Genomic DNA, 25,585 nt, shown 5'->3' with positions numbered 1-25,585 from the left:
GTTGTCTTTTTATATCCTATTTTCTTATTACCTATCTTTTTTTATGCCTGTTGCTCAGATACAGATCCTCACTAGCGCCAGTGTTACGTTACTTACTTAAGTATACGAGATCCCTCGTACATTAAAATGTAAACTGTTGAACTGTTGAATATAGGGTAAGTTCCGAGGGCTTCAGATCTTTTGCGGCTTATGTCTGGCAGCCAACAAAATAACGCATCCATGACACTTCTACGATTACATTAAAATGTAAGGCATTGCAATAAGCACCTGAAATAAAATGTCCGTAATCCTCTCTTATCCCCGAATTTTAGAAACCGAGTGCTTAAGAGTGTTTACGATTATATCGTCAATAAAACGATAGCAGCAAAGCCGATACATCGATAAGAATGAGACATCGATCATCGGTCTAATTACTACGATAATACTAATCTGTGCTCGCCTTGTGCCTACCACTCGGAAAATCATATTTCGCAAATGATTTCTAGCTTCAAGGACTGAGCGTCTCTGTCCTCAATAATACTATAATAATAATTTAAAGTAGTAAGAAGTAAATGGGTCATATTTTTTTAATAGTTATTTTGTAGAATGTATATAAATGTATGTAAATGTACAATAAATAAATCAATTGTTCATATTTTTATCGACAACTTATCAATTAATATGTTGCAACCAGTGTATGTAGTGATCTCTAAATATCTTATTCACATTCTTAATTCATTTATTTAATACAACACAAAACAGATAATGATGGCGGGCGTTTATTTTAAAATTATTTGTTCACATTATATTGCAATGAGAATGGCCGATACGATGAAGAAGAAGTGTCATCAAATATATTTCATCATCAATACATATAATAAAACAAGTTTTTCTGCACATTTTATATTAAAAATAAGATGTATCGAAATGACGCCTTAGCAAAGTGGTTCAGACTGGGTAATGGCATTTTCTATTGAAGTATAAAAATTTAACATCTGCAACATCTGCTGTGGATCACACGGAGACAAGGACACAGTAATATATAGATATTATAGAAATAAGGTCTTAGAAAAATTTATTTAGTCTGAAGAGCATTTTTTATTGAGGTATAAAAATCGAAGTTCTCTTTATAATTTAATGTGGAATTCGAACATACCAGCTACACTTTAACGCCTAAAGTTCAAATTCAAATTCAAATTCAAAATTCTTTATTCAATTTAGGATAATATACATCACTTATTGACGTCAAAAAAATTACTTAAACTAAGTCTACTGCCGGCTTCCAAAGCGCAAGTGAAGAAGAAGCGGCGCAACAAACTTCACCGCAGCCTTTTCTCCAAGGACGTCAATTAACAAATATAGGTCTTATATATATATATATATATTAAAAATTAGGAGGACGAATTTACATCGTTATTAATAATGTCAAAATTTGAATAAATAAATAAAATGAAATATGTATTTCCAATAAAATTATTGAAAATTGTCACACAATATATATATATATATATATATATATATATATATATATATATAAATAAAAAGCTAAATGTAAAAAACGTACGTAATAATGTCATAAATCAATTACATATGTTATGAGGATACTGCACCATGCTTGGGCCAGACATTATTGTCGTTCACATAATCGTCAGACTTGTAATATGCCTTTTTACAAAGTACTTCTTTTATATAATTTCTAAATTTTTTGTCCGGCAAATCAAGAATCCATTTAGGCAATTTTTTATAAAAACGGATACAGTTCCCAACAAAAGACGTTCTAACTTTGGCCAACCAATGCCCGAGAACCGAGAACCCGAGAACCGAATTGTTCAACGGAATAAGTAATTTTACTTATTTCATATTTTAGGATTATGATTTACGTTCCACAATAACACACGTTGGGAGCAACTCCGCGTGGTGAAGGCGGTAACAGTTTAGGCCTAATTTTCGATGACGACGGGCTGGTGATCATTATATACAATATTTGATAAAATCCGTTCAGCTGATTTGGCGAATACGAAAGTGAGGACGTTTGTTACTTAGATAACTAAGTAACAAACATCTTCACTTTTGTATTTATAATTCACTAGAGTCATAGACCCCACGTGAACAACATCAGGGGCATCAGATAGTTTATTTATATTGTTAAACAATAAAATATAAATAGGCACACGAAAGCTTGCACGCGTCAATGGATGGAGCTCTGGCAGTATGGTAACGGCGTAGTTGGAAAATTTTACTAATCCGAGTCTATTTTGTTTTACGATACTTTAGACACTCTGTTGCTGAGGCAGGCAGTAGTTTATAGCTTGTGAGAAATTACTATTTAATATAAAAATTGACGTGGAAAAGTGCCTGTGAAGGTCTAATTTCTGAATAAATGATTTGAATTTGAATTTAAGATATTCGATAGTCACCAAACTGTTCACAACATAAGCCGATAACAGGATTATTTATCAAGAAGCTAACATGTTCAATATGGAAGTTGATTTAAAACGAATACAAAAATTTCACTGATTCAAAGTTTGGGCTTTATGCTTATAGATGAAGGACTAAGTACAATCCAAGTAGTGGATCTATGGAAGAGGCCCTCCCAGGTCACTCGCTTATAGCCAAAAAGTTAGTTTTATAGTGTGGGTGTGACGCATTTTCCAGAGGTGCAGGTTGAAGTACATGAATCACGCTCTGACGGCGACAGCCATTAATATTTATTGAACTCTCGTTAATCATGCGCACGAGCATATCCTGAAGGGCGCGGTACTACACAGAAATACATATCCGGTATGAATACAGAAACGGTTTGGTAAATCTAAACATTTTAGGTTTTAAAACCAAAAAATATGTGTACTTTATATATATATATATATATATATATATATATATATATATATATATATATATATATATATATATATATATATATATATATATATAAGTATATAATTATCATGTTTATTTATAGGGATAAATAAACACGATAATTGCAGTTGTAGTATTGAGCAAAAAAAATTTTTTCCTAATAATAGTCATTAGAGGATCATGTTATACTACACCTGCATTCCGTGATGATCTCTGTAAGGAAATTGTTAATCAATTGTCAATCATAGTGATTTTCAATTAGTATTTTTTCTATTCAACGGTAAATCTTTATAATACTGGTTGGACGCATAAAATATTAAAATTAAATTAAAAGTAAATGAATACTAATTTTTGGCAAAAATGTCAAGAAAAAGGACACCTAACATATATTTCCGTTTCTCATATTTTTTTTGCTGAAACACAGACCAAAAGCGACCTACCAATATACATACCTAACATTGTTTCAGGGAAACTGAAGGAAAGCACAGTGGAGCGCGGCGCCGCGCTCAGTCGCTGCCCGGCGCGCCCCGCGACACGCGCCCGCGCCGATCGCGACCGCGCTTTCTTTTTTAATCACGGTTCTCATATAGTTTGTGAGGAAATGAGTTGTGATTTTGTTCTATAATTTTGGTTTTAGTATAATAAACATTTTTTGGATCTTTATTATTGTTACGAGTGAGTTTTTATTTTTTATATTACTATATTAAGTATTTACCAACGGAAATATCATAGCTTATAGCGGCCGCTAGCAAGGTTTTCTCCGTCTTCCTTTCATTTGAGTAAGTTATTTAAATTTAATCTATACATATAATAAAATTGGAAGTGGGCTTTGTCTGTACACAGGAGAGAGAGATTAAAGAAATATAATTATGGGGAGTCCACGAAACTGTCTATATGTTTGTTCGCGCATCACGCCAAAATTACTCAATGGAATTTGATGCAGTTTTCAAGGTAGCGACACTACGAAGCGATTGAGGCGAAGGATTTGGAAGGATGTAAACAACGATTGCTCCCCAACCATAATGTTTGTATTCTAATCTTAACTTCAATATCAGAACCTCTATCAATCTCTATCAATGACAACGATTCATTGATAGAGTTCAACTTGGAGGAAATTGAGAACTCGTCGCCTTAATTAAAAGTTAGAAATTCGTTTCAAAAATAGAGGTGATTGTGAGTTATAAAATTAAATAAAAAAAATAATAATACAAAAAATTTGCAGTAAAGCTGATTTATTTTTTTCAAATTGTGAAAGCGTTTTACTCATGACATTAATAGTTTTTCCCGATCTGCAAAAAATTGATACAAATCATATCCCACTAAAGTTCCACTCCACATCCTAATGAAGCGAAGACATTTATTTTAAACGCCATTTAATGGTTAGATATTGTTGAAAGTAAACTTTATCAAAGGTTAGATTCAAAGAAAATCAAACAAACCAAATATTTCCTGTGTGGTGGCGTAGCGGCGGCTACGGCGTAGCGCGTCGTAGAGGGCCCGCCGGCAGCGCGCGTCGTAGCCGGTAGCACTGCTACGCCGTCACTTCGGTAGCAGCAAAATTATAATACCTTCATTATATCAAATCGTAAATTTTTAACAGATATCAATTTTTTCCATAGTTTCGACATTTTCGTTTAGTAAAATTTTTATTACTTATATTTGAGAGGGTCGTTGATGTTTTTTGTACGGCAAATTGTCAGGGTGGCTTGTTAGATCTGCGATCACAATGGTACGTCTCAAATCTAGAAATGAAAATTAAAAACTAGAAGTACATTTTTATTAAATTTAAGAATATGTGTTAAAATAAAATCAAAACTAAATACAATGTAATGTACATGGACTGGAAATTCAATTAATGTTTGCGGCACATCCACACGAAGAAGAAAGGGGAAATATATATTTTGTTGAACAAGCAGTGTCACTAATTTACATCACTTTCTAAAGACATTAATTACTTGGCAACACAAAGCCGCAACAATTTAAACAGCAGATTGACTTACCAAGTAGAATGCATGTCAGTATTTACTTCACTGTAGAATACATATTCGCAGCAGCCGCCGTCTGTCCGCCCGCGAGCGTGTCATCGATGTCGACTCAAGAGCGGCGTATGTCTATTTGTAATTTAAGTACCTATCTACTTGCTCTTTGTCATTTTATTGTCATTTTATACCTACTTACTAAAGTAGTATTTTGCTAGTCGACAGAAAATTTTCCACGACGATGTTACTAATATGTTTGGGAACAGAGTTTGCTGCCACGGTCGCAGGAACAATGTGTGGGCTTGTATCGGCGGGGACATAGGTTCGACCGCAGCTTAACTAAAGCTACGAGGGAGCTCAATAAATAAATAGGGTTCTTTGTCACATTGTTATTAAATTTTCCACAACATGTCTCTTGTGAAAATCTCACTTGCCACCAAATAACTGTTGCTATGAGTATATCTATTATTTATTCTGTATTTTTTCTTATTATTAAAAACTAGGTTTTTTTATGATATGTATTTCAACATGTTACCATTAATATTAGGGATACGGCGAGGTCTATTAAATGATGAAGCCGTTATCACAGACAAACAAGCGCCGCCATAAACTCAACGCGTAGTCGACTTCTCATGACTAAAAATGCACCTAAATCCCAGGAATTTTGGTTCAAATTCCTTTAAACATTTTACTCAAGGATGTTTCTAATAAAAATATGCTCTTACATGTTTGGAAAAGAGTCTATTTTTGGGTGAACGAGGCTGTGTTTGCTCGCTCTGAGTACACAAGCCACAGCGTCGCTCTTCCGCCGCGGGGTGCTGTGACTGTTCCACTTGCGAACAAAATATATCACTTAATTACCGAGGCCTGTGTTGGTTCTGCTTTACATCGTGTTAGCTTACTTTACATTCAGTTGCCCAATTTATACCACTAACTAATCAAATTGAGATTATGAACAGAAAATATATTTTGAATCAAATAATAGATAATGCGACAACGCTCGGTGATATGACTATGGTGCGCCAAGAATCTGAATGTTGTTTTATGTGCAAATTCGTAAGTCTAAATCAAAAATAATAAGAATAGTGGGATAACCTGATAATATCTGAAATTATATCTATATTCTTAGTAAATCGACTCTGGCACAAAAAAAATTTAAGCTATAATCTCGCAACTGCCAAAGCATTGTCCATGGCGTTGCATAGCTCTGTGATTGTGCGCGTGTTGGTACTAAACATGAAACGTAATTAGCCATATTGTAACTAAATAAGTACCTAGTACTACACGAAATAGATCTGTGGAAAAAAGAAGGGGAGGCCTTTCCCCAGCAGTGGGACACTACGACAGGCTAACAAAAATACTTAAAATAGGGGCATTATGACATTGAAAAATTGGCGGATGAATTTCTCAAAGTTTGTAATGTACTTTCTGGAATTATTATTACATATATAATTAAATTATAACCAGTTTACTCCAAAATGACAACGTTTTTTAATGAACCATAAACTATTTTGCTATGCGCTAAAGAAAGAAGCGTCCCGTAAAAGTCGACTGATCAAACAGAACTATCTGTCCACCTGACGCAGTCCATTGACTTCGTAGCACAGGAGACGGCACGAGACACCTCCTAACTGGGCGCCGGCGCTGGCGTCGGTCCTTCCGGCCGGCGAGCAAATACCACGGGTTAACAAACTCAAACAACTACAAAACTAGAACTCGAACCTTAGTCATAACCTTTGAACACAGCGATTTGCCATAACAAGTTATAAGTACAGAAAGTACAGACAACGATAACCTAGATTTTTATTTTTTTACGAAGATAACGAAGCAAATTTCTTTCACTTGATGATCTAACTAGGTCTATTACGATTATATTTTGTTGCAGGATGGAAAACGTCTCGCCTATAAGTCGCGAGGAACCTCGAGAGGAGGACACCTCAGTCGAAGCGCTGCAACTAGTCAAGAACGAGGACAGAGTGGATGAGCAGGCCCCAGACCCTGCTCCTACTGAGCAGCCCCCTTCAGCAGGCCGTGCCCCCTCCCCGCTACCACACTCTCAGTCCGTCATCACATCACGGCGATCTGTCAGAACCATCACCGCAGCCGGACACATTACAGAAACGTCTGAGCTTCATGACGATGGCGTAAAAGATGAACCCCCTGAATCTGCTCAGTTAGAACAGGAGCAACTACACTACGCTCCAAAATTAGAAGAGAACCCTGAAGCCAGAGACGTCGCACAGCAACATTATGACGAAGAAAGGTTGAGATTAGCCGAAGCTGAATCAGAAGCTCGCCACCACGCGTTCAAACAAGAATCCTACCGGTCGATACCGTCGCCATCATCTATCGATAAAAGATTGCAGCAACAATATAGAATTCAACAGAGACCTGACTACAGACGAAACCTGACGTTCCGATACGATGCACCGCATCTTGTCGGGCAGGAAGGAGAAACTGAGGAGCATGCGCATGAGTTCCTCGCACACAAAGAGAAAGAGCATTTGCAGGTTTACGCGTCACCAACTGAAGGAGTGCCGACGTCTGCTGATGGCAGACAGTACGGAGCGGTGTTGAGTGAACAAGTGGCAGCGTCTAGTGCAATGGAGATGATCCAGACTACATCATTGAGTAATCAGGTACCCACTTATTTTTTTAATGAAATTATTTTTATCTTTCAAACCTACTCTTTTTATTGAGCTAATAAAAAAATCAGCAGGCAGTGGGCGTTGCGTATCAACCCGTAAAATACGAGAGCCGTGGGGAAGGAGAGCCCCGGCCCAGTACCTACGCGAGTCTTCAGCCAGTCACCTCAGTGCATGGAGGGTACAGCTATGCCGGACAGAGTCCGCAGTACGGTGGTGCTGGATATAGTGCATATGTTGGTGGTAGCAAGGTAATTTTAATTATACATAGTCTTCTTATGAATCATTAGCTTTATTAAATTATATAATTTTATTAAATTAGCCCGAGTTTAAGATAATATTCACTAAATATTCAAAGCATCAACTTGAAATTTCTTTAAGGAACTCCTGACACTGTACGGCGGTGGCGCCACATCCGGTCCCGGGACGGCCCCGAGCGCGGCCCCCCGCGGCGACGAGTCCCCCCCAGGTCAACTTCTATACCGTAGTGACCCGACGCTATCATCTTCTTCGCTGACAGCCCGGGGTCATGTAGTTTATGGTTCAGTTGTGCCACCCACGCAAGCCGTATATGAGGCGCCTCCTAGTCCTAATTCACAACAGGTAAGAATTTGTCAGTATTTCTATAAATCAGTGTGTCAACGAGTTAAAAATGTTGGCCATTAGAAGAAGTAACTGTTAATTTTTAATTTTCTTCTTGATAAATATTCCAAAGACGTCTTAATTCGTGACCATCGTAAAAAAATAATTTTCTTGTGAATCAGTCATTAAATGTTTAACGCAATAAAGATCAATAATTAATTCATTCAAATGAAGACCTACCTATTTGACTTGATCATGGAAGTTAAGTAACGCGACAGCTAATGTTGCATAACATGTCATAGGTGACATTGTACACCCACGGCAACACAGTGCAATATAAAGTGGGCGGCGACCACTACCTCAGCCAAGGCGGAGGCGTGGAGTACGTGCCGGTGTCGGGGTACGAGGGAGGGCTGCTGGTCACGGAGGGCTATGCCGCGCCCGCGCAGGCCTGGTCTGCGCACAACCTGCTGGAGGACGGCTTTGACCCAGGTTACACTCGCCCTAATATAATCTTCGAGTATTTTCGTTTTTTACTGTATTTAATTCTACTTCATACTTATTTTTTCACTCCTCATCCTAGTGAAGTTTCACAATAATATTGGATGTAAGACGCCTAAAATTACATTTTAAGCTCTAGAGCAAAAAATAGAATCTCATACAAAAGTAAAACGCTGTAAAACAGGAAAGTCCTATTGGTTTAATCAGCTTTTAAGAGGTAAAAGATAAAGAGACGCGTACATTCAGGAATATTAGAATGTTTATATATAATATTGTCGTCTATTACCCTGCAATCGAAGTGGACCTTGACAGTAAAGCGAAGCACTTTACGAGGCGTAACTACTATTGGATATAAACGATCTTGTTGTTTTATCTATTATTTGAAGCAGTCGTATTTAATAATAAATCATATTATTGGTTGCGTCCCTGGCTTGGATATGAAGATCTATAGCACTTTACCCATCGAATCCCCAATATATCGTCTCGGTATATTCAATGTCATGTCACCGTCAGGCATGGCAAGCATAGGCGAGATGAAGGAGTGCGTGAACTGCGCGGCCGGCAACACGCCGCTGTGGCGCCGCGACGGCACCGGCCACTACCTGTGCAACGCGTGCGGGCTGTACACCAGGATCAACGGCGTCAACCGGCCGCCCTTGAAGGGACAGAAGGCCAAGCCGCAACAAACTTTGGTAAGACCACTATTTATTTCAGTACAAGCGACATTACGCATAAATGTATGCATAACATCAAGCTATTTAATGAAGGAGCAGATTTTAAAAAAAAGTCCAAAGCATAAAATTGTAACACGATGAAAAAAAACTAAACTAGAATCAAATTAGGCATAGTAAAATTCAATAAAATGTAAATACTTATCTTGAAGGAAAATTCTTATCTGACGTCAACTTATAAACAACCTACCTGTCGAATGTGGCTAATATAATAATACAGTTACAAGGTCACATTGACATGAATGATATACTTAAATAATAAAAGATAAATAAATATGGAACACCTCTACTGACAGAACTACTACTCTACTGACAAACTGCAACGAAACTGTAACGATTTTGCTCGTAGATTTGCTGGTAAAATATTCACCGGGACCTAAACTGAATCCTACAGTTGCAACTTACGGGGCCAAGCTAGCTAGATTGTAATTTGTTTATCGGAATTAGTTTCTGTTACAACTTTGTTTTAATGGCGACGTTAGTTAGGATGTAGTATGTGATGACATACTGGTACAACCTTCTTGTCTTATAAGTTCGGTTGGCTTTACTACATTTGAAGCCTCTGATACAAATAGGAAACCCAATGCTAACATAATATTGACAGCAACCGAGCAACGGAAACCGTCGCGTGGGGGTGACCTGCGCCAACTGCCGCACGGCCAACACGACGCTGTGGCGGCGCAACAACAACGGCGAGCCCGTCTGCAACGCCTGCGGCCTCTACTACAAGCTGCATAACGTGAGACTCTCTTTTTCTTGCCAGCACGATCTGACGGCATTATTTAAAGAATCAAGGCATAGCACTTAATATATAAGTCTGTGAAGCATAGATAAAAGAGAAAATAAACAGATGTTTTTGCGTAGGTAGTTTCTACACAAAAATAAGAGAATAATTCGGACATCATCCATCTTAAGAAGATATTCTTAAAAATGATGATTATTAATGGTGTCCGAATTATTTTCTTATTTTTGTGTAGAAACTACCTACGCGAAAGGCTAGAAGTGCATGAATTATCATAACATCTGTTATAGGGACCAACACTGTTCAAATGAGTTTCTTTCGGCATTTCTTCTCAGCAGTGGTCGTTCCGAAATGCCAGTAGTTTGTAGCTTGTGAGAAATAACTATAAATATAAAGATTGACGAGAAAAAGTGCCTGTGAAGGTCTAATTTCTGAATAAATGATTTGAATTTGAATTTTGAATTTGAATTTGATAATTCATGCACTTCTAGCCTTTTCAAACCTTGTCCTTTTCAGATATAATCTTTCGATTGTTATTATCGTTTGTTAGGTACTCAGTGATATGTATTTATTGCAAAATGCTTAAAAATGAAAGACCAGATAGACACTAGCGTAGCATCAGTATCGGTGGCCGCTGCCGGAGCTGATACATAATATCTAATCGTAATCGGACCACATTATCAGGGAACTCCTCGGCAAATATTGGGTCTGTATAAAAAATCAAAACACTGGGTCTCATCTAATCTCGCGAGATAAAACGCGGGGCTACCGACTGATAGAGAATTATCATCGCGACCACGAATATTCATAATGAGATAAATAATCTTTTATCAATTATCTCCTCGTGGTAGATACGCTTGTTTAAAGGATGATAGGCGCGCGTGGCGGCAGATTACGAGGAGTTTCCCAAGTGACGTGGCTGCGTGATGCGCTGCGAGAGGTCCGGGGACTTGTCCCATGTTGGCGCAAGTCCGCCCTGGACAATCCAAGGGAGATGCTGGATAATCCGAGGGACTTTTCTACACTTATTTTTAACAGATCCCAACTATTTCTAATAGTGATTGGTAGCACTATACGATTAAAAAATTATACCATTAAAAAAGCCGTTACTCATCGTATCCTTTGGATTGATGCTTATCTTTAATTGTAGGTGAACCGGCCCCTCAGCATGAAGAAGGACGGCATCCAAACTCGAAAGCGTAAACCGAAGAGCATGGGCGGCGGCCACAGTAGCCACGTGACCCGGCCTGGCGCGCCACTCACCGGTACGTGGGGCTGGTCTGTTTGAATGTGTGCGTCCAAGACTGTGCTCGTGTGGTGTGTTAGTGTGCGTCGCGTTAACGGATGTGTTTTGGCAGTGGAGGGTCACGCACACAAAGTGCTGCCTCCGCTGTACGCGGCGGTGGAGACGGCGGGCGCGGGGTGCGCGGGGGGCCCGCTGCTGCTGCTGCCGCCGAGACACCAAGCCGATGTGTGAGTACCAGCCAGCGATGACGACTGTCTGATATGCCTTTCCATTATGGAACCTGGACTGTGACATTTCTTGACTTTTCTAAAATGATTTTTGATCTGGAGTTGCGTCTGTACAACTTAGCAACTCATCAATTCATAACGCTAAACTAAAGCCCAATACACTATGCGCCTATAATTTCAGTTTACTTTTACATCTATATAAATTCGTATCTTTGTACCTAATAGATTTATTTAGATAACGTTCACTTTAAAGACTTTCCTCATTCTATAGACCCTTTCGGGTCTATTCTAAAAACTGAAAATAAATTGTAAGTTCCAATATAACTAGTGTTCCTAGGCTCGTCTATTTCTTCCTATAATTATTTTTTCGAAAGGCATTTTTGACAGTCCATGAAACGCAGACTTCTATCCTTGTTCTTTCTTAATCGAAGAAAAAGCACTTTTCCAATTTTCAGCACTCGCTTTCTGCGTCAAATTTAACTTTAACTTCTATTAATACGTACTACATATCGGCTTAAACCTATTCAACGCTTTTATGATTCAAATTACTTTATAGCAAGTAGGCAGTGTAGCATATGTGCCCGTCACACTATCTGCTTTCGTACGGCGCGTTCGTATGTTTGCACGGGTTTAGCGCTTTATCAGTGTAGTGTTTGTATATAAACGCGTCTGAAGTCCAATGAAGTATGTATATTCCAGGGTACCCTCGCTAGATCGTGCTGGCCCCTCCACGTCGATGCACTACAGACCGCCTTAACAACGCGACGCTGCGCAACACAACAGAAAAAAACTACTGAAGGCTACAGTGACACACAACACATCAAGGTGTCTCTCCTATAAGTCTGTACTGAGCGATATGACCCATGTGTAACGCGTCAAATGTTACTTAGTAGATTCGAAGCCTGAGTGTTACCTCCCTATGTAAATATTATAAGTCCCGGGTTTGCCCATCAGACATTACCACATCGCGTGTAACGTGTGTGGAACTGTGTACATAAATCTAGATAAGTCAAGTAAACGGATAATTGAGCACTTCAACAACACTATTAATGCATAAATCTATGTGAAGAAATCAAACTTATTGCAGTTGTTTATGTCAAGTCAGAAGATTAATGTAATCTCTTTTTAATATCCTAATGAGTGGACCAGTTGGCTTTTTTAAAAGTAGCCTAAGTCTACCTAGTCAATTGCCTATTTTTCAGAATAATTGTCAAGTAAAAAATGAACATTATTTAAAATTTTACTCGGTAACAATAGCCTTAACAAGTGCTGATATAGTATATAACAATGTCACAAAACGCAACGGAAAATCTTCTCGTTTGCTCTGGGTTTTATTTAATTGTAGTCATTTGTTTTGGCTCCGCAAACAGCGATGTCACGAGCATCAGACAGAAGTTTTGCGAAAACGCTGAATAAATACTTTGCAGACTTTTTACTTTTTGCGAATATCCAAAGATTTGCGTGCATTTCACATAAACAGCTAGAAACCATTGTTAGTTCGTAAGCTATCTCATAAGTACGATAAAACGAATTTATTATTTATTTGACAATATTTTACGAATGGATTTGTCTTTGTTTTTAACAAAAGGTATTTGTAATACGTTGTCAGATTGCGGTTTAATATTTGAGTAAGTACGTAATTGTCATTTCACGTACTTTACTTGACTAATTATTTATTTAGCAGGAGGAGAACTACCTAGACAAAAAAATCAACGCTAAATTATGGTACCTTGATTAATTAACTCTGACATTTTAAATAGAATACAAAAATGTTTGCATTTTGTGTGGATACTCTAAGTTGTCGGAATAAGAAAGTTGTTTATAATGTTGGTGTTTCATTTTTAACAAGACATAGTATAGGGCATGTTGAGGTACTCTAGGTATCGTTTTAAGCCGTTCGTGCAATATTTTGTATGAACATTTAGTACAGAGAAGGACAAAGGCACTTTTCAATTAGAGAAAACGTTGACGGGAAATTGACGAAGGCGAAGTCGCGAGTGAAAGATAGAAAACAACAAAATATATTTCAATAAATTGATTTATTTAAAGTATAATCTTCATATTTACATAGAAATGTATGTAAAGAACACATAAATAAAATTTGACATCACATGGTGCAGACCGTGAGCCGCGATGTACTTTTACATTATTAAACATTATTAAATTTATTCTCTCTTACTATTACAATCTTAAAACTATTATTATATTTACCTACCTATTAGCACATAGCCGACGATGTTATACAAAATACTTAAATATTAATATCCCACTATTCATAGATTCACAAAATAATTCGTTTCGGTGTTTAAGACTTATTGAGAAATTTGATTTGGCAAGATGGTAGTACTTTGGCAAGTTATATAGTATTGCGCTGGACTCGGGACCGCAAATCGAGTTTGACTGTATTATACTGGCCTTTTTGATTGTTGAACTGGATGTGCGGTCTACCGTACTCCTAACATATGAAGACACTTTTAGTAATATAATATATAAATTTTAAATTGATACAATAAGTTGGGTTTATTGAAAATAATGTGTGCAATATTTATAACAGCGAAAAGACCATTGAGTTAAAACTAAAATAGCTCAATGTGGATAAGATGAAACAGTTTCAATTTGTAAAAATATATCTACACCAGCCTCTGTTTGTATGGGGCGTGTACCACGTGACCTATGACGTCACCAAGCTGAATCACGTCTCGCGGAAGAAGCGCACTCAGCGGAAACGAACACCGGCAATGTCACGATTTCCTACGTCATCATATGACGTTTCCTGGGGCACTACTCTGAATTTCAACCTCCATCATCTGTAGACATGTGTCAAGCTATATTGAACACTCAATGGTAACAAACTTGAAAATTGACATTGAAGCATTCAGTTAGGTAAGATGGCGGGTGCATTTGAGAGTACGGCCCCTGTCTGCGTCACACTAAAAAAGTATTTCCCAGAATATCAACTTCTTCTAGTAAGAGTAATGAGATAATTATCCACAGCATGACAGTCATGGCAAGCGAAATTGATTGGTTGTTCCATTGATTTTAAATTGAAATGATTATATTTAATTACCAACGTTTTAATTATGGGGTACATACATTATTATTACTTGTGTAAATATTTTTACCCACTTTACTAGTGCTATCCTACGAAACTTTCCAGAAACAATATCGCTGACAAATTTTGAGCAAAAGCCGCCTCTGTACAATAGTGCTGCTTGCGTTGGAGCGGACGTGATGTATGCTGCTACAAGGATGTCAACACACCGAATATGACTTGTAAGCGGGAGTTCCGTTAGATAACACTTCAAAATGAATGTCCTGGCACAACATAAATAAATATATGTAATTTTAAACTAGAAAAGATTCTTTTTTCTGAGATATTTTATATTCCATACATAAACTTATTTAAAACAAATAAAAATACATGTAGTTTGTATATGTCACTAGATTATTATTATTTATGCCGTCAACAGGTTCTTTTGTTTTAAGTCTAAAGAGATATAGAAGCATAAAGCACACTCGTGGCCTTGTTGACTTGGAATGTGTTGAAGTCATGGAGCTAAACTTGCAACTATCTCGTTGCGAACTACGCACTAAGCGATTAACAATAAAAATAGTGTACTTAGGAATGTAACACCTTAGGAATGGTACAGTCTTATAAGTTTCCTGACATAAAATATATGTTAATTATTTGGTAACGCCACTAACTGTGCAACAATATTATAAAACGTGCGAGATTCTCGGAGACTCTCGCCTAACGATAAATTCGATAAAATCGTAAGCTAATGCAACAATGATACACGTATTGCGTCACGCCAGTATTATGTACAAGGCGCAGCAGTAGATACAATATAGAGCCACAGCGCGCTATTGAAATGTCACTACTTACACGACGATAACCATTGTGCAAACTTTATTAAAAATTATAAGCTAATTTCCTACTTTATAGTAAGTAGTGATTTATAGATAAAGCACAATTGTATTTAGTGGAAACTATACGATATCTGCCCTGCGTTTTTGATTCCGGCGTGCGCCGCATTTGGTCAACTAGCAACGACTCTTTGGTCGACTCACTCCTCATCACTAACGTAAACTAGGCTTATTCGACTGAGATTCTATATTAAAAGGGCGTGGGCGCCTAGAGTCCAGAGATTCACGATTTGTTCGGCCGCACTGCGCTCCCGCAGCCGCGCACAGCACAGCCAACGACAAATGAAACAGTAAAGCTAACGTTGCTATGGATTCCAACAGGTCTGACTTCGGCACAACACGTCGACAACCGGAAAGTCCGGGAAGCTACAAAATATTCTTATTCACTTGAACATGATCCGGTCTTTCTGCCTTATCTTACGAAATAGGTAATGAAAGATGTCAAGTCTCGTGACAAGATCAAGGCCTGTGAATTCTGTGATATACAATATTGTGGAGTTGCCGAGGGCTGCGGCTGGCGGTCGCGGCGGTCGGCACTCAACTGCCCATGGACACGACGGTGGGGCGGTCGAGGCGCTCGCTGTCGGCACTGCGCCGGTACTCCGCGTCCTCGTACACGTTGTAGTGCGCGTGCGCCGGCGGCGGCTCCTCCATCTTCAGCGCGTGCTGCATGTAAGCGTAGTTCATGGACATTGGGGACCGAGCGCCACCCACTCCTACGCCCACATTCATGCCGCCTACATTTTCACCTGAAACACGATGATTTATTTCTGAATATAAGATTTTTAATTTTCTTAGTTTTATATATTTATTTGATCAGCAGTGTTACTTACTTAGGTTTTCCATTTTGACGCCAGAGTTGATGGTGCGCTGTACTGCTGTCTTGAGGCTCCTTTCTGTTTTGATGCTATTTTTAGGTTTCCGTTTTCTAGTCTGAAATTTCAGAAATATATTGATAAGTCAAATCTCGTGGCAAGACGTAATTGTAATAGATCTCATTTCGAAAATTATATAAAATGAGCATATGTATATATTATGGGTTAAAATGACCTGTATAGAGTCTTTCTTCATCGCAATTGGTCGGTTGATGTTGTGTAGTTTGTAGTAAAGCCCGCACGCGTTGCAGACCGTCTCGCCGTGCGCGTTGCGGCGCCAGAGCGACGTCGTGGTCGTGTGGCAGTTCGTGCACGACATGCCGGGCCGCTTCGAACCCATCTGTATCGTAGGATATTGCATTATTTCATGGTTTACAAATTTTCCAATCGGCCTCTAACTAAACATATGCATTTTCAGTGCAATCTATTATTATTATAACTCGCCTTTAAAATATAACTCTGTTACGTATTTATTTAAGTTCGCGGTGGGAATTTGGTATAAGAATGCTTTCACAACCCACAACTCCATTTTTAAAGCCTTAACTTTTTTAATAGACAATACCGTCCTTTGCCCAGCAGTGGGACAGGTAATTATTTATGTTTAGGCTTTAAAAATCTTAAATAATATACTATATTATATGATAATACAAAGATACATTATTAATTTATATTGTCTACATGCATCATAACACAGAATGAATTGTTAAGTAGTTAGTATTGAAAAAAAGCGAATGGAAGTTATGAAAATTGTTATTGCTGCAAGTGCAAAGGACAGGAGGGCATATTTCTACTCGTCACTTGATGTTTCATTGAATACCTAAAATTCATATTATATTATAAAACTTGTTTCATATAATGAGCGAAAGGTGGCGAGTACATTAAATAATAAGAGCTGTTCTTACACGGAGCCTATCCAAATATATAATATTACAGACTTAATTATCGACGCCATATTAATGATGGAACTGTTTATGTTCGATTGTTATTTTCTATAACTACATTGAATAGGATTGGCTCCATATAAACGCTCAATTAGCCGAAGGGATGGAAGAGAGGAGGATCGGGTCGGGGTGGATAACGTACCCCTTTCTTCTGTTTGTAGTCAGAGGGGGATGAGGTGACGTGCAGCGGCGCGGGCGGCGGCGCGTGCGCGGGGGCGTGCGAGTGCGGCGTGAGGCCGTTAAACAGGAAGCCCTTGTAGAAATCCGCGCCCGGCGGGGCCCCCTCCGCGGCCACTGCAACCAAAACAACGTGTCAGAGCGGACGCTCGGGCGCGGATTTTCGCGGGCGGGGAGCGGCGATACCCGACCGACGTCATTACCGCTCTGAACCTAGCCGCAGTATTGTGGCTTCTAGTTAATTTCGCCCTTTTAGGTACGTGTAAAACGTAAAACCAAGATCTGGCACAAACTTTTTTCATTATGAACTATTTGACGAAGTTGCATCCAACGTTGTCACTGGCAAGCTGACTGGAAGACAACTTCGACAAAAAGTCGGTTATATTAAGTAATTAGCGCGTGTCGTACCAATTTTTTTCTTTTCCACAATCTTCAAAGTCAACATTTATTCGTGCTAGATCTTGTTCCATTTTCTAGCAACTGTTGTTTCAACACGCTTGTAGATGGTATGGTTAGATCTCGCTGCGGCTAAGTTCAGGTTTGTGACGTAGGTCTTATGCAGTGTTAGTCGAGTGGAGTGGAGAGCAGAGAGCGGAAGATGATTGCGTCTGCGTACATCGTGTGCGGGCGGCGCGAGCGAGTGCGCGGCGTGGCGCTGACGTACCAGCCGCCGCGGCTGCTTGAGCGGCCGGTTCATGCCGTTCATCTTGTTGTAGAGGCCGCATGCGTTGCACAGGTAGTGGCCGGTGCCGTCGCGGCGCCACAGCGGCGTGTGGATCGCACCGCAGTTCACGCACTCCCGCCCCTCAGTGAACAACTCCGCCATCTCGACTGTTCATATATAACGCGAGTTAAGCACGAACCATCCAGCGTCCACTCAACTTATTACCACAGTTAATGGTAACTCAAGTTTATTAGTTGTGTTTCCTTTTAGGAATTGCTATTGAAAAACGTTATAGTAAAATCTTTGTCCCTGTTTTCGTCTACTCTGTAAAAACCATTCGTGATCCTTTATTTTCATAATTTAACATCAGTTCTATTCTAAGTGCTCGCAGTTAATATAATATCGTCGAAAGTTTGACTGATCAGAACTCGCACTAGTTACATGACGTTTCTGATTGACACAATAGGACTATGAAAAGCAGCACCTCGACCAGGCATCTCCTCCACTGCAAGACAAAGGCCGGCCTTGACAGTGACTGAATCATCGGGGCACGTGCGGAGGGCACGTTCGGTTCTCAGTATGCAGGGCTTGATTGCCTTGCAATATTTTTGCGTCAATTATTATGTGTTGTTTTGTTACGTATGAGACTCATTCACTTCCCTGTCGTAAAAGACTAGATAAGAAGAAAAACCACACAAATTTTGGGACAACATATGTTTATGTTCATGTATGGGTTGGGGAACATTATTTTATCAAAGCATTTTAAATATATTAAGGCACTTGGCAAATAACAGCCAATCAGCACATCTGATAAACATTAATTTTCAAAACGATCTGTTAAATGTCGAAAACATGTCGTCATTCGTTTTAACTATTAATGGGACAAAGTATACAGTTTCCGTCTGGGCAGTGTCCAGGCCCGGCTCGTGTGCCATCGGGCGATAACGATGATCGCCGAGTGTAACAGGAGCTGAGGCCATGTGCTCTCAGCACCAGACCAGAGTATATTCATGGCTAGTGATCAAGGATCAAATGCTCATTTGAGCAGAAGACACATTAGTAATACTTTTCAAAAAAATTGGTAAAACATGCGGCCACTATTTTTTTCTAAATTGAATAATTCAATTCAAATAATCAATATATAATTAAATACCAAAGTAACAAGTATTGGAAATGTACGTTTGTGTTCATTCACGTATTTATCAGAGAAAATATAAATTCTACGCAACTAATACATTTAATGGAATTTACCTATCAAATGCTAGTAGTAAATCAACGATACTAGTATATTTTTATATTTAGTAGATATTAATGACTATTACCTTCGCAGAAGTAATTAAATAATTACTGTATACATCTAGCTAATAATGTTTTGACTGCCGAATAGATACGAGTACACCAACCAGTCTGATTCATCCTGCTTTTTCTGCGTCCCGGAGACTCGCAGATAAGGGCATCGCGTTCTAATACACCACGAAACCAAGTGTTGTGTGGTCATAAGGCGAGCGGGGGGCACGAGGGGGGAGGAGAGGCGGGGCGCAGGCGGACGCGGCACGTGCCTTATCCGATACCATTTACGGAATGCGATTTTAATGCGTTAAAGGGACTTCATTTTAGAGAGATGTTTTTTGTTGTCCTGGACAAACACTCCGGCCGGGACAAACACAGCGCTTCGGAGATTGTAACGCTTGCACGGCCCTTCGGGCCTCAGTACAGAGGTTATGTTTATAGTCACATTTACTTACTTTTCTTTAATAACTCTTACTTTTATTGTGTGTTTCCTGTTTTGAAATCTAATGAAAAGCTGCACAAACCTATTATATTATTATTAACTAGGTTCTTACACGAGCAGTGAAACAAGTATAAACTCGAGTATTACGAACTGTCGAATAACATAAACGAATAGTAAGTGAAAAAAATGATTTACTGCCCGTAAAACCGCACATTCTTAAAACAGTATAAGTGTCGGCTCATCGTTTTCAAAGAAAAGTGATTAATATAGTTTAGTGCTCACAAAACTGTAATAAAGTCAAGTATCTACCCTTCCGAAGAGAGACGAGGATATGATTGTAAAAAAGGAGACAAAAAATGGATGTCCCGGACGCGACGCGCCTATCAAGTTTGGGGGATTGAGTGTTATCAGCGACAGGAGGCGAGGCTGGTTGCCAGGGCGCTCGGTCGCGTGACCTGGCCTCGTCTGCACTTTCAACAGCTAATAGATGTTGAACTACATAACATTATTTAAAAAAGATATATCCCAAACTAACGGATGATTGACGGAAGAATATTTTAATGAGTAACTTTTTATATGCTTTTATTTGGTATGTTACACTCGATTTTTGAGCAAAATCTTCCACCTTGTGCTTGATTGAACTGAATTATGCTTGGAAAAGACCAGACCCAATTGGCACTGAGAGAATGTGATCGCAAAAACATTAACTGGTCAAGTGCGTGTCGCGCATGTGTAATGTTCCTACACAAGTAATATTTACTAACAGATAAGTAACGATACCATATTAAATAAAGTTGATGCCTAAACTTTAAATAGTTTTTTAAAGATTATCGTCGATTACTCGTTAACCAAGTCATATTTATTGTGGATCAAATCATTTCACCAAGTAGAGAATGGAACAAACTCGAAAACATTATGTCGTTTTAAGTAAAATATTTCGCAAAAGCAATCCTAAATCAAAAAATAATCTTTGGACAAGCTTAATATTTTTTAAAGAACTATCAAAATGACCCACATGACGGGATAGTTTAAAGAAAAACGTGTTACCTCTTTTACAGAAAAAAATGTTTTTGATCTACAGGTACTTCCGCTTGATTAAGATGTACACTTCTCCCAAATCACAGTTTTCTAGCACCAATAGTTTGAGAGCTAAGCCGATGCAGATGGACAAATGGACAGACATAACAAACTATAAGTATGTGTTTCTAGTTTGCTTCGGAATCCTAAAAATAATCTTACTGATAGGTAAGACACACATATGACTTTTAAAATAAGATAGTGTCAAAACTGATTTTTCACTGCCTATCGAGAAAAAGTAATTTAATATATTTATAGATTATAAAATAATAATAAAAAAATGTATATATAAAAATATAATTGAGATACCAATGCTTATTTCTTAATCATAAAACATCACATGTTGTAAGTTAACACACATTGTAATTATTACAATATTTCTACATGGAATATTTTGAACTTGGTGTTATAATGTATACATGCACTCTGCATAACTGAAATGTGTCAACCTTTCTGCACTGTGGTCAATACATATAAAAATAATGACCATTTCTGGCTGTGAGTCATCTCCGCGGACTACAAACCTCAGACACCACTGGGTAGAACAATAGCAAATCTTTAACTAATTTTAACTTGTTCATTGTAAAATTATTGCTACACTGAATGTTTCGAACTGTGGTGAAATCTGTATCAGATATAGCATTATACCTAATATCGTATACAGTTTTATTGTAATGGTCTCCATGTATGCTTTTTACTGTTTTTCAGAGAATACTAAAATAATTATTTAGACATATGTACTACAAGATAAGTTTTGTCATGCGTGTAACGATAACTTACTTGCAGACAGACTAGCGGCGGCGGACAGCTGGGGTCGCCGACTGCTGTCCAGACTCCATACGTCCTGGAACATCAACATTATATTCTGAGTACCTCATTGTTCTACGCTTCACCGTGGAAGAGTGGAGAAGGATAGTGGTTAAAGAAGATACATCTTCTTTTCTCCAACTACGTGGAGGATGGTTACCTTGAGGATGTCCTCAGAAACCATTTACGTACTGTAAAAAATAGAAATATAGAGGAGACTCTCAACTTCACTTTTTATTTTCTTTTATTAGCACCGTATTCTATCCATCAATAATTAGTTCACTATAATAACACATATGAGAATAAAATATTAGTTAAAAGTTTTAGTCTAACATTATTAATGTACAAAACTTTATCGAAGTACCTGTGTGTAAGCATTTGCTGCTAAAGCGGAGGTTCCATAGACTGTAGAAGGTCTCGAGGTGGCGCAGGCGAAGGCGGCGCCGAACCGCGAGCTAAAGGCGGGCAGGGCGCCCGACGCGGCCTCGGGCCCCGGCGTGGCCGCCTCGTACTCCACCACGCTCGGCGTCGTCTCGCCGCCGAGCCGGTAGGTGGGGGAGCCTGCAACGTTCCTCTGGTGTTTACTATTCGCAGACTTGGGATGAATCTGTCAAAGGCTATTTAATGACTGCTATTTAGGACTAGTCATTTAGCTAATGAAGTTAAGTTGATACACAATAAAAGTTAAAAGATAAAGCAGTTTTTGAAACACATTTTGAATTCAACACTACTAGCAAGTAGAACGCATCTCCAGAAACAAGCAGATGATTAACGATAGTTTTTTACGAAAAATACAATTTCAACTGTTTAGGAAGTAGATGAAATTCTGCAAGTTGAATTTCATCTACTTCCTAAACAGTTGAAATTGTATTTTTCGTTTTGATTGGATTACACAGTAACTCTGTACAGGTGAAACTACCTAAATCAAACCTTGTAAAAAGTTAGTATAATAAATAATTACGGTTTATGGACCTAAATGAATGAATATGTCCTCGTTTGGGGGGACATAAATGCGAAATGCAATGAAAGAACAAAGAAATCCACGGTTGGTACAGCGGCGATGACCGGTCTCAAAGATGTCCAGAAGAGTGTAGGCGCAGTGTGTGATACCTGAGGGTGGCGTCCAGCTCTGCTGCGGCGCGAGGTCGGCGCCGTTGCTGAAGTACGGGGAGCCGCCGGGGTACGCGCCGCGCGCGTACGCGCCCCCGCCCGACGAAGGAGCTCCATTTCTGCACAACATTATATTCGTTTTTTTTTTATTACAAGAAAACTTACTACAATTATACTTATAAGTACCTACTAAAATTGTTTTATTAATAACAGATAAATCTAAAAGTATAGATAAACATTACTGTATATTTAAAACAAAAACAAGTTTTGCTGCTAATGACGACCATTGAATTCGCCGTGAAAGTCTACGTGAAGTCTAATTTCACGGTTGTGTAATTTCGTTATTTTGCGACATGTATTTTATTATCAGTCGTTGCATTGTGTAATTAACAAGAACGTTGTCACCGACCATTTCATATATACAATATTCACGTTCATTACATACCGAACGGAAAAAATTCCGCTTGTACGTGCGGAGGAGTCTAGGCACATAATCTATTTTGAGGAATATAAGGTTTTTATTCCAACTATGGAACTCAAGCGAAGAGCTATCGGCGTTTCGATATATATTATTGAGAAACCGAGAGTACGTGACAGTCGCAGAGACTGCGGCATTCTCGGTAAACTCAACAACGAGTACCGTCTATGGGACGTGCCGATGGCGACAAAGACTTGGAAAACATTTAAGAATGAAACTAATATTTTAATTGCTCTGTTATAAATTAGTTACGATGCCGGTAACGAGAGACGAGACAAGACGGGTACTTGCTGCATTTAAGAAAGTAAATTAAAAAATATACTTAGGAGGAAATTACAAAGAAATGAAGAATAATTACACACTTTTCAGTTAAATCTACGACTTTCAAAGGTAAAACAAAGATCAAACTAGCCACAGCAAAGCTATGCGCAGACAAGTCGGCCAACGATCAGTGGCCCATGTAGTTGCGGTGCACGTGATTACCTATATGTGACTTGATGTTGCTTAGTGCAAGTACTCATACAGTTTGGTCTGAAAGTAGAGCGCCGCGCGGCTAATGGTTCGGAACGTCTCGGAAGTAACTGCCTTATCGCTCTCCCCACTCCCCGCGCCTCATACAGCACTCACCCTCGACCCGTTTGCATTCATAAGTAGTCATCAACCGATGATCAATAAATAATGTCTGTTAAAGACGATACAGTAAATATCCTAATATGTTGCTATGTAGTTCAAAATGTAGTTCAAAACCAGTTGTCTGGTCAGGAAAGAATAATATGAACTTTTATTTGATTTGTCCACATATGTCTATTTATCACTGACTGATACTTAGAGCAAGGCCCCATTGTTACGTTGCGATCAGTCGTCCTCCATCTTGCTAACGTCCGTCGACAGATCAACATAGAAGAATGCCAAAATTGTATGGAGTTTTGACGTGCGCGTGACGCCGCTCATCAATTTCAAAACCTACCTGGCCTGGCCCTTATTTGGAACATTTATTGTTCCCTAAGGGCCTGGACTCGTTGCTCCGTCTTCTTCTGTTCCGTTGACATCCGTCGACGGATATATGGTAAGACGTTGACACAACGGAGCACGATGAAGCGGTTACACGCTGTGTCGGCGCAACGGAGCATTGCGACCGGGCCCTACTAATACGTAATTTGCCACCAGTTTACTTCTAGTTTAGATGATTTCCTACGTGACTCACATAATACAGGCTATAAAAAAGTATATGAGATGTTATGCCTGTATTTACCTAAGTAAGATTTTATGTCGGTACGACTAACTTTATACCAAATTGCGAGTAGATTGGTGATGCAGTTGACTATTCTAGGGGGATCACAAATTTTATTATAATTTAAAATACATTTAAAATATAACCTCACTATATAAGAAACCTTCGTAAACGTATATTGAATAGGTGCATACTTCCTGTAAGGGTTGTGAAGTCCTTGCAGTGATTGATACTCGTATATGAATGATGATGATAAAGGCTTGGCGTCAATGATACGGCTAAGCTACTAAGCTACGTGATACGCAAGCAGCGAGATATGCCGTCTAAGCATTTATATTAAAATATGTTAGGTTCAAGCGATTAATGAACGGTGTTCCGTACACTTCCTGTTATTGGAATGACTCATTTATTGATGTAAACTATTATATTCCCTATCAAATAATGCACCAATAACATTAGGATTGAGACACCACTCAAATATAGTGTTAAATGTGGCTGGAGAGTTGTTGAAATGGAAACTCTTCTCTTTTGAAATGGAAATTCTTCCTCTCTTATCCCATTTTACTTGGGATCCCATTTCAATTGTCACCTGGGGTCGAGTTTTCTCGTATATTTACTTTGAAATCGCAATCATTACCCTTTTACTCTTTTCGAATTAAATATTCTATAATTATAATAATTTATAGTAGTTGCCACTCCACGAAGTACCTACAATGTTCGTAATCATTAGGAAAGCAATTAGGGTAGCTTTGAAATACTTTTGTGTACCACATTGTATAAACTGAAACTAACCTCCTACCGACTCTGCAAACCAAGTTCGTAGGTTAGGTTTATATATTATTTTGATTAAGGTTAGAATTTATCACTTATCAGAACAAGACTCAAATGGAATCCGAACAAAATATCTTGTCGATTTTCATTCTCCTTTAAAATTTCCTTTAGTAAGCATAACTTTAACTGCTTGACTGCTAACTCATTATAAGCAGCTACTGTCAGCTGATGGGCCATCAGTTTAGAGAACCCGTTCTACTGATAACGAAATTGGAAGTCACATTTACCAGCCATTAACCGACGC

At 38.6% G+C, this 25,585-nt stretch overlaps 2 protein-coding genes and 1 long non-coding RNA gene across 10 annotated transcripts in view; 1 reads left to right on the top strand and 2 right to left on the bottom strand.

Moving 5' to 3' along the window:
• The first annotated feature begins 3,341 nt into the window (after positions 1-3,341).
• LOC128670434 (transcription factor GATA-6-like) lies at positions 3,342-13,316 on the top strand. 4 transcript variants are annotated; one of them, XM_053746088.2, is made up of 10 exons: positions 3,342-3,513; positions 6,703-7,456; positions 7,537-7,713; positions 7,844-8,065; positions 8,347-8,536; positions 9,059-9,237; positions 9,881-10,015; positions 11,169-11,283; positions 11,377-11,491; positions 12,191-13,316. In XM_053746088.2, exons 2-10 carry the CDS (start codon positions 6,704-6,706, stop codon positions 12,246-12,248), a joined length of 1,944 nt encoding a protein of 647 aa, XP_053602063.1. In that variant the 5' UTR covers positions 3,342-3,513; position 6,703; the 3' UTR covers positions 12,249-13,316. The 4 variants fall into 4 exon arrangements, with proteins under 4 accessions (XP_053602063.1, XP_053602060.1, XP_053602062.1 ...); XM_053746085.2 differs by having other exon boundaries at positions 7,534-7,713; XM_053746087.2 differs by having other exon boundaries at positions 3,342-3,617; positions 7,534-7,713.
• LOC128670436 (uncharacterized) lies at positions 4,054-5,209 on the bottom strand. The gene is made up of 2 exons (XR_008404762.1): positions 4,839-5,209; positions 4,054-4,580 (listed from the first exon to the last, which is right to left on the bottom strand). It is a non-coding gene; the product is annotated as an uncharacterized LOC128670436 (long non-coding RNA).
• Positions 13,317-13,511: 195 nt separating the features above from the next.
• The window catches only part of LOC128670435 (transcription factor BCFI-like), a 38,083-nt gene continuing 26,009 nt past the window's right edge, over positions 13,512-25,585 (bottom strand). For 2 of the 5 annotated variants that reach the window (XM_053746092.1, XM_053746090.2), the window contains exons 3-9: positions 22,802-22,920; positions 22,056-22,252; positions 21,665-21,728; positions 18,028-18,242; positions 16,469-16,633; positions 16,252-16,351; positions 13,512-16,167 (exon numbers count right to left, since the gene is read on the bottom strand). In XM_053746092.1, coding sequence (XP_053602067.1) covers positions 15,956-16,167; positions 16,252-16,351; positions 16,469-16,633; positions 18,028-18,242; positions 21,665-21,728; positions 22,056-22,252; positions 22,802-22,920 — 1,072 coding nt within the window. In that variant the 3' untranslated portion in view covers positions 13,512-15,955. Of the gene's footprint in view, positions 16,168-16,251; positions 16,352-16,468; positions 16,634-17,376; positions 17,529-18,027; positions 18,243-21,664; positions 21,729-22,055; positions 22,253-22,801; positions 22,921-25,585 lie in introns of those variants that run through there. The other 3 variants (XM_053746091.2, XM_053746093.2, XM_053746094.2) reach the window with 3 other exon arrangements.

The sequence above is a fragment of the Plodia interpunctella genome, chromosome 5 (genome assembly GCF_027563975.2).
Source record: "Plodia interpunctella isolate USDA-ARS_2022_Savannah chromosome 5, ilPloInte3.2, whole genome shotgun sequence".
Classification (NCBI taxonomy): Eukaryota; Metazoa; Arthropoda; class Insecta; order Lepidoptera; family Pyralidae; genus Plodia; species Plodia interpunctella.
This window is presented reverse-complemented; position numbering and strand designations above follow the sequence as displayed.

What these genes read in the sequence shown, in the direction of transcription:
- LOC128670434 (XM_053746085.2), top strand. Translation starts at nt 6,704, where the DNA reads ATGGAAAACGTCTCGCCTATAAGTCGCGAGGAACCTCGAGAGGAGGAC. An exon ending in CTAGTCCTAATTCACAACAG is followed by an intron (nt 8,066 to 8,346) that starts GTAAGAATTTGT and finishes AACATGTCATAG; the next exon opens with GTGACATTGTACACCCACGG. An exon ending in GCCTGGCGCGCCACTCACCG is followed by an intron (nt 11,284 to 11,376) that starts GTACGTGGGGCT and finishes GTGTTTTGGCAG; the next exon opens with TGGAGGGTCACGCACACAAA.